Source organism: Porcisia hertigi, chromosome 1, assembly GCF_017918235.1.
Source record: "Porcisia hertigi strain C119 chromosome 1, whole genome shotgun sequence".
NCBI lineage: Eukaryota > Euglenozoa > Kinetoplastea > Trypanosomatida > Trypanosomatidae > Porcisia > Porcisia hertigi.
In genome coordinates this window covers 169046-179843 of record NC_090560.1, presented here as the reverse complement: position 1 = coordinate 179843, position 10798 = coordinate 169046, and the positions used below count along the sequence as shown (strand labels likewise).

At 60.9% G+C, this 10798-nt stretch overlaps 2 protein-coding genes across 2 annotated transcripts; both read right to left on the bottom strand.

The window, feature by feature from the left end:
* Nucleotides 1–1147: 1147 nt before the first annotated feature.
* JKF63_07849 (uncharacterized protein) lies at nt 1148–5893 on the bottom strand (the record flags this gene model as incomplete). Its single annotated transcript, XM_067903777.1, has 1 exon — nt 1148–5893. The coding sequence occupies one exon, from the start codon at nt 5891–5893 to the stop codon at nt 1148–1150; it is 4746 nt and encodes a 1581-aa protein (XP_067760036.1).
* Nucleotides 5894–6663: 770 nt separating this feature from the next.
* JKF63_07848 (uncharacterized protein) lies at nt 6664–8307 on the bottom strand (the record flags this gene model as incomplete). The annotated part of the gene is made up of 1 exon (XM_067903776.1): nt 6664–8307. The coding sequence occupies one exon, from the start codon at nt 8305–8307 to the stop codon at nt 6664–6666; it is 1644 nt and encodes a 547-aa protein (XP_067760035.1).
* Between the last annotated feature and the right edge of the window lie 2491 nt (nt 8308–10798).

Genomic DNA, 10798 nt, shown 5'->3' with positions numbered 1-10798 from the left:
GTGGTGCTGGTGCTGCTGCTACTGAGCTCTTCGCTGCTACTTGTACGCTTCATGCGACCGTGATCGCCGCCGTCGCCGTCGCCATCGCCATCGCCGTCCGCCACGTTCGTAGGTGCAGTCAAAGCGGCGACCACAGCTTCGCTTGCCTCGACTGGCAGGTGGTCGGCGAGTGAGGTGACGGCTTCGCCGTGATAGTTTTCAAAGCCCCCAGGGGCACTTGTCCTCCTTCTCCCGGTTGTAGTGGTCACGGGACCTTCATGGAGGGCGAGGTACTCTCTGGTCAGTCGTATAGCCTCCTGGAGAGGGTCCACGGCGACAGGGGAGAGGGCGGCCCTTGGCGTCTGAGGGCAGGCGTTGGGTCGTAGCGCCGGATGACCGCCCGCAGCCAATCCGTCGTTTGTCGGTGACACAGAAAAGGCAGGTGGCTGCTGGTGATCCTGCGCGGCTGAGGGAGAGTTGGGACTGAGGCCACCACTGGCGCTTCCGCCGGATGCAGCGTCTGCCGGCGAGGACATCGCCAGGCTCCTAGCACCCTCCGCGCCGCCACGTCCACAAACAAACAGAGGCAGCAGCCCGATCGTCTCGCACAAAATCCATCAACACTCTCGGGTGTTTGTATCAACGCCTTTTGGCCTCCTCTTCTCTCTATATATGTGCATGTATATGTATATGTGTGTGTCTGTGTGTGGGAGGGAGAGAGAGAGAGAGATAGAACATATATGCGTCCAGCACTACATAGACTGTTGCGTGGGCGGGAGGGAGGGGCAGGGAGGGAGAGGCAGGAGGGTGGGGGGTGGGGTGGGGAGGGGGAGGGGCAATACACACTCACTTTGCCTCAAACCGAGAGGTTCCTTGTCTTCCCCCCCCTCTCTCTCAGCATCTCCTCCTGTCAAGGTATAAATATATAAATATATATATACACATATGTATGCCTTTTATTCTTTTATCGGGGAGGAAGAGGGTGGGAGGATACACACACACATATATGTATATATATATATATATATGCATATATATGCATACTGCTTGCTGCTGTGAGGGCTGGAGACGGGGTGGGGTGGGGTGGGGGGAGCGCTGTGTAGTCTCGGACTCGTGTGTCGCTGTTGAAGAAGAAATGAGGTCGTGTGGGTGTGTGCGCGTGCGTGCGCTACACTGTGCTGAAGAGATCCTCGGCATCGATTTGGGCGAGAGGTTTTGGGTTCGGTTGCTGTTGCTGCTGCTGCTGCTGCAGGTGCTCTGGTGGTGTGACATCGCTAGCGACGGCACTGGTGCTGTCTGTCGCTGTAGCATCGCCGGTCCGGCAAATCGCTGCTGCTGCGGCTGCTGCTGCACCTTGCTTGGAGAGAAGTTTTTTTTGCGCCTCCAGTCGCCCTACGAAATCCGCGTCCACCTTGTCTGCGCCGTAGGTGTCGCGGAGGCAGCGCAGTAGTGCGTTGATCTGTGCGGTGGTGAGCTCGTCGCTGCGCTGCCACAGCGCAGAGAGAACTCTACCCATGGCGGTGCGGAGAAGCGCACCAGGCGCAGATGGCGGGGAGGTGTCCCCTGGAGGCGACGTTGGCAACGTTGCATGCGCCTGCGCATCATCATCATCATCATCACCGTCGTCGTTGCTGCTGCTGCTGTTGCTCGCACAGGTGCTGACGTCGCCGGTTGTTGTCGCGGTGGTGGTGGGGGAAGCTGTGGTGATTAGCCAGCACAGGCTCAAACACACGTCAACAAGTTGTGATATGGGTAGGAGCTCACCGCAAACACGTCGTGTGCACGCACGCCGCACGCACGCGAGCGCCACGGGAAGGTCGACAAGTGCTGCGCTGCTGAGGCTCACCAGCAGGGACGCAAACCACGGGCGAGGCACCACTTCCACCGAGGTTCTCGTCGCCGGTGTCCACTCTGCACGCTGCTCAGCAATTCGCTTACACTCCGCCACAGACAACAGCAGCGGCTCCTCCTGTGCTGCTGCTGTCGCATCGGCATCCGGCAAGAGGGCGTACATAAGAAGGAACGTGTTCCGGCAGGCGTCGTAGGCGGCGTGCAACACTGCGATGTGCTGGTCCACGCCATCCGCCCCTGCACCAGCCTGTTCCACTGCGGCTGCGTAGTGCTCCGAGAGAGACTGCATCAGGTGAACCACGTCTACTGGGTAGAGCTCCGCGTGGCAGGCACGGAGGGTGATGAGCATCCACGGTAGTAGTGTGCAAACGAGATCGCCGTCCGTGTCGCGGCCTTTCCCTGGTTCGATCCCGGCCGCAGCATGCGCTCGTGCCACGTAAAGCTCACGGGCGTCGCTCCTGGCGAAGAGAGTGGTGGTCACAACCGCCACTGCGCTCGGCGTCAGGGTGCGCAGCACGTGCTGGGCAGCGTGCACACGCCTGCGCACCTGCGCTTTCGCAGCGTCATCGTTGTCGCTTGGCTGCTGCGCATGACGTTCAGGACACACGACCAGTACCGGGGGTGCCACCTCTGTCGACTCTGTATTCGACGCAGCAGACGATATCATTGCCTCTGCCGTTCGCAGGCACATCCAAAGTTGGTGAATGAGAACACCAAAGAGGGCGCGGTCCGTCACGTCGAGCGCGGCAAACGCGTTGATGGCCGTGACTGTCTCCTCCAATGTCAGCTGTCTCGCTTCCTCCATTACGCGACCACGCAGGAGCTCCCACACGTCTTTGAAGACGCTCGCCTGCGCCTCGCTGCGCTGGCGGCTCATGTACGCCTCCGCGAGTACCTCAAACGGCCGCAGTGTCTCCCCAAGAGGCGCCTGCTCCACCTGACCGAGCAGTTGTCGACACACACGTGAGTAGTACTGCGGAAGAAACACATTGGCACGCTGCAAAGATGCAACGACGTGCGGGAGCGAGTCGAGAGAGAGAGAACTCGCGGCACTACCGTCTTCCCCGACCCACCGTAACGCGGCACCGATGCGACGTGTGATGCACGCCGTTGCCAGCGCACAGTTGCGCTGGTACCGCGGGTTGGCCGACAATACGTTGAGTAAAGTTGCACAGCCGACGGGGTCAACACGCTGCACAACATCCCGGGCGGTGAAGCGAGAAAACCAGTGCTGCACCGACACATCGTCAATTGCACACGAGGGCAGCTGGCGCACCACCGCCTCCACACCCTTGACCAGGTACGACGGGGCGACAGTGGAGGCAACCGATGTGAGATGGTTCACGACGGCGATCTGTGCGGTGGGGGGAAGCCTGTCAAGCGGCACCACGCAGAGTCCCGCGATGAAGGCGGTAGGCGTGATGGAGCGGCCGATCCGACGGAACACCTGCAGCGCGCGGTTGCGGTCGCTGGGGGTCAAAGCGAGCGTAGACGTCAATGTTTCGACTGCCATGCCCGTTGTCATGGGCACAGCGACCACCGTCGTCCCCGCAGATGCACTGATGCAGGTAGTGGTGGTTGCACGACCATTACTGGCGGTGTGGCTACTGCCGTCTCCAGCGACTGGTGCTGCAGGGATGGCTGTGCCTTCATCGGCGTATGCGCTTCTCTGCTCTACAGGCATCATCAACTCTAGCCCTAACAGTACTTGTGACGCCACCGCAGGGTCCGCCATCGCGGCCGGCGAGTGTAAGAGGCGCCGCAGGAGTACGTAGTGCAGCGGATGATCAGGGATGAGAGAGCCGCGGTGCAGTAGCGCGTGAATTGTGCGCCGCGTATCGGAGAGAGGAAGCAAGTGCTCTACCTCTTCATCTTCGTGCCGCTCCGGTGTGGTTGCCGCGGCGGGGGCGACGGAGGCGGCCGCGTTGGCCAGCGCGGCGAGTGCAGCACTGGCAACCGTCTCGTACGTCTCGGCCCAGTGCGGACTGTTCACACGAAGCAGCATGCGCAGCAGCGCTAGAAGTTGCGTCGGGGTGACGACTGTCGCCGTGTTGTGGGTCGAGGCGGGGTTCTGCAGAAGGTGGCACGATCGGCACACCTGCGCGCACACCTCATCCACCAAAGGGTAGTAGTCGCCTTCGGTCACTCTTAGGAGTCGCCGCTGCCGCTGCCTCTGCATCGTGTCGCCTCCACCATCGCTGATGTCCCCACGAATGTTGCGCGCTTGTCGGCGCTGGGTGCGGTTAGACATAAATGGCACGCTCGACACGGCTTGCAGCAATGCTGTACAGACTGCCAAGACGGCCGCGGCGTCGCCTGTGCGCTGCCGGTGCGCCAAATGCATGGTCCAGAGAGTTGTGAGGTGCGTGACGGCGTGTCCAGAGACGGCGTAGTGGCTCAGGGCTGCTGTCAAGTCCAGTAGTGCGTCTACACCAGGCGACAGCGCCTCGATAGCCTCACCAGCGGCTTCGGCAGAGAGCTGGGCGGCACCCTTTAAAACTCGAGTGACCTCGGGGAGCAACACAATGTGAAAAAAACGGTGGAGTTGATGATGTCCAGGTATCGCCGCACGGCCCAGCAGGCGCGCCATCGTCACGGCTGCGGCACCTGTGAAGAGGGCCACCGGTGAGGCCGCGTCTCGGTCGTCGCCGCTGCCGACCCCGTTGGGCAGCAGCCGGAGCACACGCTGCTGTAACACCGCAGTCGAACTACCGCCGTTTGTGAATGGATGTGGCAAACGCCTTCGCAGCGCCTCAAGAAGGTCGGTGACGATGGGACCGAGAACGTCATCAGCGAGCGCACCGCACTGGTGCATGCGCGTAAGAACCAGCGCAAGGGCCGGCGGTGGCAGCAGCGTCGCCACCCGCCGCGTGTAAAGGGCAAGCGCACGGCGCAGCGGCACGTACACAGACTTCTTTATCGAAGGAGTGGGAATGGGGAGAGTCGCGGACGCAGTTGACGAGGACACAGGTGCGTGCGCAGCATCCAAAAGCTCTGTTGCGGCGTCCTCGGCGTCGCTGGCCCCTAAGGTCTCTGCTCGGCCTACGCCCTCATGCGCGTCCTCGTCCCGCGCCGCGAGGTTCGGCTGTGGCGACGGCCGTGGTGCTTCCCGGTTGTGGGCGCATCGGTGTACGTGCGGCATCACCTTCTCCCATAGAACCACCACCACCGCTGGCGGCAATGCGGATACGTGCCGACGACCATCCGTGCGTGTGGCCGCTGCCATGTACTGCAGATGAGCTTCCAAGCACTGCAGCGCCCTTGCTAGATCTGCCTCGGTGGCCGCCCCCTGCGGGAAGTCGAGGAGAAGTGGCAGCGCTCGCGTCTGCAGCTCTTCGAAGTTCACGCGTACGTCGCCAGGAGCAGGAGCCGCTGTTTTTGTATCTGAGGCGGGGGGGCACCACCGCGTCACGTTCTGTGGTGAAGCAACGTCCAGCGCCTCCAGCACCGTCGTACACTTGAGCAACGCTACCGTCTCGGCTGTGGAGTGTGGGATGTGCAGAGGGCCATGAACCTTGATCTCCAGCGCGTTTTCTGCGTCACGCTCCTGGGGGGTCAGCAACAACGAAGAGGTCGCCTGTCGCGGGTGCTTTGACTGCTGCTGCGACTGTGCGTGTGCTTCACCGTTCGCTGCGTCGGTCCTCGTGTTGCCGTCGCCAGTGAAGGCAGGCGCGTGCTCACCGTGGCGGTGACGACGGATGGCTTTACGTCGTGTGTGGCTGCCCGAGTGTTCCCTCAGAGAATATGGTGTAGATGAGCAGCCTGAGACAGGGACCTCTGCTGAGAGCTCATTGCCGAGGTGAATCACGTGGTGACGTTGGCCCCGTGTGTGTTGTGTCTGCGAAGGTGTTGCCGCACTGGTCTGCATCGGTCTTGTCGCTGCTGCTGTGGATGTGGCGGTGCTAGTTGCGTAGCAACGCAGGCCTTTTGGCTGCAACAAGGCCGTGTAATTCCAAAAACGTAGGGCCGCGAGGACGACAGTGGTGGATGGCGCGTAACGCAGAGCGCACGTTTGCAGGGCGAGGGCAGTCGCGCGAATCTCGCGTGACGAGGAGGGGTTCATCACCAATGACGACTGCGCCAAGGGAACCGGAGAAGAAAGCTCTGCCATCGGCTGTGATGCCCCGCGCCGTGGTCGATGCCGCAGCTGCGCGAGGGGAGCTCGTGTGGCAGTCGCAGTCCTAAAGGGTTGCATAGAGTTAATGGGCGGGAGTAGGGGGGGGGGGGGGAGGCAACGATGTTTTGTTAGTGCACACGTGGCTGCTGGTGTATGTGCAAAAATGAAGTCGCAGAGTGTGTTCGTAGGAGGAGGAGGGTGACGTTGGAAGCGGAGTGGAGTGGAGTCCATAACCTATGAGATGCACATAAAACTCCATGTCTTTTTTGTGCTACACGTTGCGTGTGTGTGAGTGTCGCCCTCTCCAACCCCCCCCAACTTCCAGACACAGACACACACACACACACGCACGCCTCCCCCGCCCCCTTGTCGCTGACCCATCCAGGGGAGGGAGCAGTGAGAGTGTAAGTATATGAGGCAGTACACATACGTGCCTCTTTCTCTAAACACGCATGGGCATTGCTGGCAGGCTCTGTTGTTGTTGCAGTAGGACAGAGAGAAAAAAAAAGAGAGAACAAGAGGTAAGTTAGCCTGGTGCCGCTTCCCGGCCTTCAACTCCCCTCTCTCCCTCCCCTCCCTTTCTCGAGTCTACGGAGTGGTGACCGACCAATGACCCGGCCATCCATTCCCCGCGTTCCTGCACACCCTTGAGAAAATCCTCGTTTCACGTTGCCCTACACACACGCACACACACACAAAAAAGAAAAAACACGCGCCTACACAGACCCGCTCCACCACTGAACCAGCGCAGACACGCGGGCGTTGTCGCCGGCGCCGAAGCACTCTACTGTGGCCAACGTGCCACCTTCCTTCCACTTTTCTACAAATACCTCATGGCCGGAGGCGCAGAGCATGCGGGCGAGGCTGTCGCTGCCGGATCCACTGTTGCCGTCGTCGTGATGGCTCTCGTATTCGACTGCCCCTGTTTTATCGAGCGCTCGCGGAAGCGGGATCTCCACCAGGCCCGATGCCTGCTGGAAGACCAGCAAGACGACGCCCTTGTGGAGCAGCGCCGCAGTGGCGGCATCTGGCGCGAGTAACTGGATAAGGCTATCGCGGAAGGCGGCAGCGGTAATGGCGCCCGCGTCGACGGCCACAACAGGGCGCGGCCCACAGACTAGGCAGTTTCTTGCCACATCACTGCTGCCATGCATCGGGGCACTGCAGCATGGCTCGACATTCGTGTACACACCCGCCTCGGTGGCGCCGTTGTAGAAAGCGAAGTTGTCCAGCGCTGGCGCACACCCGGTGAGCCACTTCAGGAGTTCTGTCACGGCCTGCCCCGCCACATACGCGTTGGTGAAGCCAACCGCAGGCACCACATTCTTGATGACGCCGAGCGTGAACAGGTCGCTGATCGGAGCGCCCCCGATACAGAAGCTAGCCTGGCGCGCCCGTGCCCGCTCCGTGACCCAGCGCACATGCTCGGCGTTGTCGGGGTCGAGTGGCTCGAATTCGTTGTTGTTGTTGTTGCTGTCACCGCCATGGGGGCTACGCGGGTGCTGGTGGCGGTGATGCTCCGGCCACTCTTTTATCTGAACATAGAGGACGCAGTGCTCAGGCGTGCGCGGCACGGACTCGAGGGTGCACAGCGGGACCGTTTTTCGTGTGGCGCCGTTGTTGTACAAAAACATCTCACACTCGATGCACGGGGTGCGGTTGCGGGTCATGTGGATGACACGACAGTGTCCTTCGAAGCCCTCGGTGCCAGTGTCAATGATTGGCTTGGCGTCCTCAATCACGTAATCGCCGACGCGGTGTACTACCGTCCGTTTTATTCCCGAAAAAGGCACTGCTGCTTCTGCTGCATCGTCGGCGTCCGGCGACGATGTAGTCGACTCAACTGCTGGCGGCGACGGAGACGCAGGGGTCACGTCAACGACGACGCGCTTGGCAATCTCGGAGATTTTACGATTGACCCACCGCCGCACCCGAACTGAGTCGACGGCGAGCAGCACCGCGTCGAAGCCGCTGAAGAAGTCATTCGGCTGATCCTCCACGCGCCCAACAATCGCAGTCACCGTCACGCCAGGGCATCGTGTCTGCACCGCCGCCGCCGCCGTGGTGCTCTTCGCCTTGCCCACGTCGCCATAGGTGAAGAGGAGCTGCCGATTCAGATTAGACAGCTCCACCAAGTCCATATCAATTACGGTGAGGTGCGCGAAGCCGCTGAGGGCGAGGAGGTGCAGTAGCTCGCACCCGATGCCGCCAGCACCAACGATCAGCGGCTTCACAAATGACCAATTTTTTAATTGAGGGTCAAAGCCAGCCTCTGCGAATTGGGTGGTTGGACTCGTGAGAGCGGCCAGCGCGTCACTCGCCTGTGTGAAGGCCAACCGCGACGGAGTCGATGTCGACATGGATCGCGACCCTCCCCACCTCTTTCCTCTTCCCTCCGGATGGTGTTGCGATCACCTGCGTATTCTGTAAAGAGGGGGTTGGCTGCGGTGGGTGAAGAGGAGAAGGGAGAGGGGGGAGAGGGGTGGTGGTGGTGTGTGTGTGTGTGTGTGTGTGTGCCCGGGGAGGGGGAGGGGATCAAGTCGTTGGCCTCATGCGGGGAGACTCGTAAAGGCACAGACATCTGCGCACACACAGTGAAAAAAAACAAAAAAAGAGGATTGTGAGAATGAGGATACGCATGATGATGATTAGATGTGAATTATCTTATCAGCAGAGGCACCACCACCACCACCACCACCACCCCCTCTCCCACCCGATGATACGGGCTCATGTCTTTCTTTTTCTCTGCATATATATATATATATATATACATATATACACCCACCCACCCACACACATATATATATATATATATACATGTATATATCCTCCCCCCTCCAAAAAAAAAAAGATGTATGTGTGCCTGCCCCTGCCTGTCCATGTGCACATCAGCCATGCGTCAGGCGTTGTGTAAGCGGTGGTCAGTAGGTGGGGGTTGGGGTGGAGGGAGCTGCTCTCGTCCCCCTGTGCTCCTGTCCATCCTCTTCTTCGTCTCTTCACGTTCTCCGGTGCTTCACTTCACACGAAACGACTCTTGGTAGATCGACATGGACTTGCGTAGAAGGGCACCGATGCGATCTGTTGTCGCTACTGTTGCGGGCTTGTCGGTTGCCGACAGCTTTTGTGGAGGTGACACCCTGGAGGCGCCGTGGACATTGCCGCAACTTCTGCTAGCGTGATCACCGCTGCCGCTGGTGCCGATGCGGATGATCGGCTTGGCGGTACCCGAGAGCTGTTTGGATAGAGTCTGGTGCTGCTCTCCCTTCCCGTCTGCTGCGGCATGTATATCTCCCCAGAACACTGACTGCGGCGTTGGGGGAGAGCTCAAAAGTGTGAGAGGTTGTGCTGGGGAGGCTGCTCCAGAGGTCACCGTTGGCTGCGGCTGCTTGTGCTGTTGATGCTGCTGCTGCTGCTGCGGCGGCGGTGGTGGTGGTGGTGGTGGTGGAGCTACGGTCTGCTTTTTGCTGCCCTTGAGCACCTTCTCACCGACGCCGTCGTACGGCCGACGTCGTGTGACACTGGCTGCGGCGCTACGTTGTTTCTTGTGCTGCAGCTGCGCGGCGAAGTACCTATAGGCATCCTGGGCCATCTTGCCGCTCTTGTAGCTGCAGTAAAAGGCTTCGGTGAGCTGGTGGTGCGACAGCTGGGGGGGCGCAACGCTTTTCGCACCCACCGACACCATCGCGCCTCCGCTGCGAGCCCCATCGCAGTTCGTGGCCCGCTCGGTTCCATCCAATGAAGTGGGCGTCGTCAAGGCACACGCGGCTGGGTAGCTGGGGTTGTTCAAGGGTGGGCTTGTGTCCTCGGTGCCGCCGCTGTGGTGCTGCGATGGCGCCAACAACAGTAGTGGGTGCCGTGGCGGCCCCGTTGCCGTCGTGTGGCGAGAGCCGACGCTGTCGCAGCCCCGACCATCGCTGTCATTCAAGACAAAAAGAAAGTCAGTGGCGGTGCTACCGAGGGCCGTGACGGAGCGGTTTGTAATGGGCGTCGTCGTCGTCGTCGGGTGCCGCGGCTTCGCGCTGAGGCTGCCACAACTGCTTCTCGTGAAAGCCCTGGCGATTGGTGATTTGGACGAGGGCGAGTCGCGACGCGGCTGCGGTTGCCGGTGGCACTGTGCGGCGCTGTCACGGCGCTTCTCGTTCTCTAACATGCGCTCTGCGGTGGAAACCATGGCCTCCACGAGACTCTCGCCGAGGGCTGCGGCGTGGGGTCGCTCAGTGGTGATGGTGCCCTCCTGCGATCTGTCGATGAGGACCGAGTGCAACCGGGGGCGGCTGCCGGTGTTGCTGCTTGTCGCAGGGTTGCACACAAAATTCCAATCCACCGCGGCAAATGACATCTCGCTCTCCGTCTGCTGCACCGACATGGGCAGCGGCAAGGGATTATCCGTGAGGCTGGCATCCGTGAACACGGCCTCGAAGCGCTTGTGCGCGCCCGGCGTGTCAACCACGAAGCACCCGTCGTTCGAGAAGCGGCACTGGAGATGTGGTGCGCTTGGTGAAGGCGACGAACTCGCCGACGGCGACACGTCGTCTGTCATGTGCGAGGGTAGGACGTTCGGCGCAGTTGACGGCTGTTGCCTACAGCGCTGCTTGAGGGATCCACAACATGTATGCCCGTGCTGCGCGGCAGCGCTCTTCCTGTCGTTGTGATAGACGCGGCCGTCTTCGGAGAGTGGGAAGCGGTAATCATAGACTTTGCTCATCTTGGTCGACAGGGATGGCGCTGCCGGCGCTGTCGCCACACGGGCGGCGGCAGCGCCGGCAGTGCCAGAGCGACCTCTTCGACGCTCTGCCAGTGACTGGCGAACCTGGGCCAGCGCCGTGCAGTGTGCACTTTTGCGGCTATATA